At 36.2% G+C, this 3,287-nt stretch overlaps 1 protein-coding gene across 1 annotated transcript; it reads left to right on the top strand.

Moving 5' to 3' along the window:
• Positions 228–2,876, top strand: LOC105173345. Its single transcript, XM_011095050.2, has 3 exons — positions 228–749; positions 864–1,681; positions 1,715–2,876. The coding sequence occupies exons 1-3, from the start codon at positions 617–619 to the stop codon at positions 2,828–2,830; spliced, it is 2,067 nt and encodes a 688-aa protein (XP_011093352.2). The 5' UTR covers positions 228–616; the 3' UTR covers positions 2,831–2,876.

Genomic DNA, 3,287 nt, shown 5'->3' on the forward strand with positions numbered 1-3,287 from the left:
TCGTCCAAAAGATTGATCAATTTTTTTTAATTATTTCTTACTTTTTATTTAATAGAAAAGCGTATAATTAATCATCCTTATTCCAAGAAAATGATTAAAGTTGTTCTTGAAAGACATCCAAACGCGCAACAAAACACATCCAAACGGGTAAAAGATAAGAGATCACCAAACACGGTGCCATTAAGAGACGAGTGCAACTGTGGAAGCTTCTCTGAAACACCACATAACATTGGGTGAGATCCCTGCTCCACCTGCAAACCTCTTTCTTGCCCTACAATTAAAATATACGTAAACTTTAAGGATTATTTCTGCAAGAAGATGATGCATGATTACTTGATGAGGTAAATAACTCCTTTCAATTTCATCAACTTTTTTAGTCATTAGGCTACTTTAGTCTACCTTACTATAAAAGGTGTCTTTGTAGTATTGATTATTAGAATATTAAGTTTTAAATTATTTATAAGGGATCACAACTACGGTCTATAAACGGTACCATCACAGAAAAACCATCATCAGATTATGAGACTTAGTTTCCAGCTCCACCTATAAACCTCTTTCTTGCCCTACACTTAGAATATACATAAACTTTAAGGACTATTTCTGCAAGGAGAAGATCATGGATGATTACGATAATGATTTACAAAAGAAACTTGATGATGTAATGCCATGGATAGGCTTGTATATCGCGTCAGCTTCTGCAATTTGCACACTTGCAATGGTAGCTGATATTCTCAACCGATTCGGATCCGGTAAGCTCTGGTTCCCTAGCAAATACTTTTCTCTGAACGCTACTTGCTTAACTTTATTAGGCGTGGCAATGAAGCTACCAATGGATGTCAACACCCTTTTGTTGCATGAATCAGATCGCTTTGCAAGGATAAGTAGTTTATTTTTTATGGCAACCGCGATGGCTAATTTCATGTCATCCTTGGGTTCCATGGAAGATAAAGAGATTCTAATGAATGTTGTTGCGCTTGGGATCCTTGTAATCACAATCCTGATTAACGTCTTGATACAAGGCTTTCAGTTGCAGGGCTCTCTTGGTACTAATTTTTTGCATAATGACGTGATTCCTACATTTTTTATGCTTCTTTTGTTTGCTACATTAGTTTCTTCAGCAATCACGCTCCCATCCAGCAAAAGGAGTTTGGAGTCGAAGTACCAAGAGATGCACAAGGTAGCTATAGAGGAAGAAGGGATGGCGAAAAGGGGGCAAGTCTTCAAAATCGACGAACGAATGATTGATGGGATGAAGAAATACTGGGTGATGGCAGAGACTAGCTACCCTCAATTTGTGATGGCACGTTCCGTCTTTTGCACTACTTCAAGTGTTTTTTGCTTACTATCTGCCCTCTTTTTGCTATATGATCTTATTTCATGGTTCATCGGTATGGGGAAAGTCAGGCTCGGAGCATCCCACTCTGTATATGGACATTACACGAGATGGATTCTAATAGTTCAAACAATTGGGGTGGTGGTGGGCACAATTGCACCTTTTTTCAGATGGTTCACTGCTGTCAAATTCAAATGCCTAATGGCATGTCATAAAATTAGCATCAGAGAGGAACTCAAGATTGAGATGCACTGGACCCAAAGTCTTGTTAACTGGAGAGACAGCTTCTCAGATTTACAAATTAGAACAACAAGTTTAGGAAGTATCTTCATGATGCAAAATGGTTTTCTCTAAACATTCTCATTGGAATTCAGATCTCAGTTTCTCTTGTGTTTCAAGAAATTCAAGATGCAATGTTTATCCAAACTTACAACCTCAAATATTGATATGGAATCCGAATCAGGAGGTGACACAGAGCTGAATCTCAACCGTTTTGCTCTTCTACTTGATGGAGAATCAGAGCTACCCAAAAGGACCCTGAAGTACATCTTCCGCCAGGCGGATAAGGTTATTGAAATGGGTGAAAAGCAGCAACCGCAATATCTAATACATCTTCTAAATATATTCAGTAACTTTAGAGGGGTAAGAGATTTTGACAGCTCTCAAGTTCCAAGTCTACATTCGCAAGAACCTCCAAATTGCTGGTCTCTACCATTAGTAACTCTTACAAGCATTGCAATTTCACTTCCAAATGTTGCAAATAACAAGAAGGCCACACAACTAATGAGCAGTGTGAGCGAAGGGTTGTCCCTCGTCAAGCTTATAGAGAATGCACTCTATGAAAGTGATGAACTCGTGAACATCAGAAATGCTGCAGACGTTTCTTGGGCTAGAGTCTCACTGTACATGAAGTGGCAAGGGATGGATCTTAGGAAGATATCTCTTAAATGCAAACAGTCCAAGAATGTATTACAAGAGCTCTCCAACAATGCTGAAAAAACGATTGAGAAGTTCAAGAGAACAACAAATGATTTGGAAAATCCACTCAACTGGTCAGCTAACATTATAGCAGCCAATTCAATGTATCGGATCAGTCAAACTATTTTGCTATCTTGCCAAGAGGAAAATGAGCAAAACGATGAGGACTTGTTTCAGCGGTTATCTGTAATGATTGCAGATATTCTGGCAGCTTGTTTTACAAATTTAACACGCGTGATAATTACCAAGTGTCACCAAAATGCCATTGAAAGACGGGAGAAGAGTGTTGGCGAAGCGTTTCTCCTTCTTGGTAAAACAAAGCAAATTCTTGAACTTCTCCAACAGTATGAATGGCCATCTCTAGATCTTGACAATGTTGGATACATTGAAAAATGGCGTGATTTCTTTAAGGAGAATAATCAGACTCCAATGGCCTCCCCTTCAACTTCAAGTGATGAAGCAGTGAAAAGTCTAGTTTCTAATGAAGAGCAAGTAACTGCTATAAAAATCATAAACTGATATTCTATTTCTTCCTACTTAATTGCTTGGTAATATTTGTGTTTTTAACACATCCGATTGTTGTAAAATTTCCTCTTGATTGTTGGAGAAATTTACAAAGTTAGCTTACTGCTTAAGCCTTTATATATTTGCTTCTGATTCAATTTTTATATATAAGGAAATGTAAATGAGCCCTAATTGAAATAGCAAATCTCAGACCTGAAAAAGAAAAACAAAAATTTGAACTCTTAAAAATATTGATCGTTTGATTTTGATTAATATAATTTTTTTATTTAATTTTATTTAATCATGGTAGAAAAAATTAATTTTACCATAATATTTTAATACAAAGATATATGTATAATATTTTAAAAAATAGAAGTTGTTTGTGTAAATAATAGATGTTGATGCTTCTAACGGTTCATGTATAAAAATAGTGTATGTAAATAAAAAACAAATCAAGTGATATAAATATAAT

The sequence above is a fragment of the Sesamum indicum genome, linkage group LG11 (assembly GCF_000512975.1).
Source record: "Sesamum indicum cultivar Zhongzhi No. 13 linkage group LG11, S_indicum_v1.0, whole genome shotgun sequence".
In the NCBI taxonomy this organism is placed as follows: Eukaryota; Viridiplantae; Streptophyta; class Magnoliopsida; order Lamiales; family Pedaliaceae; genus Sesamum; species Sesamum indicum.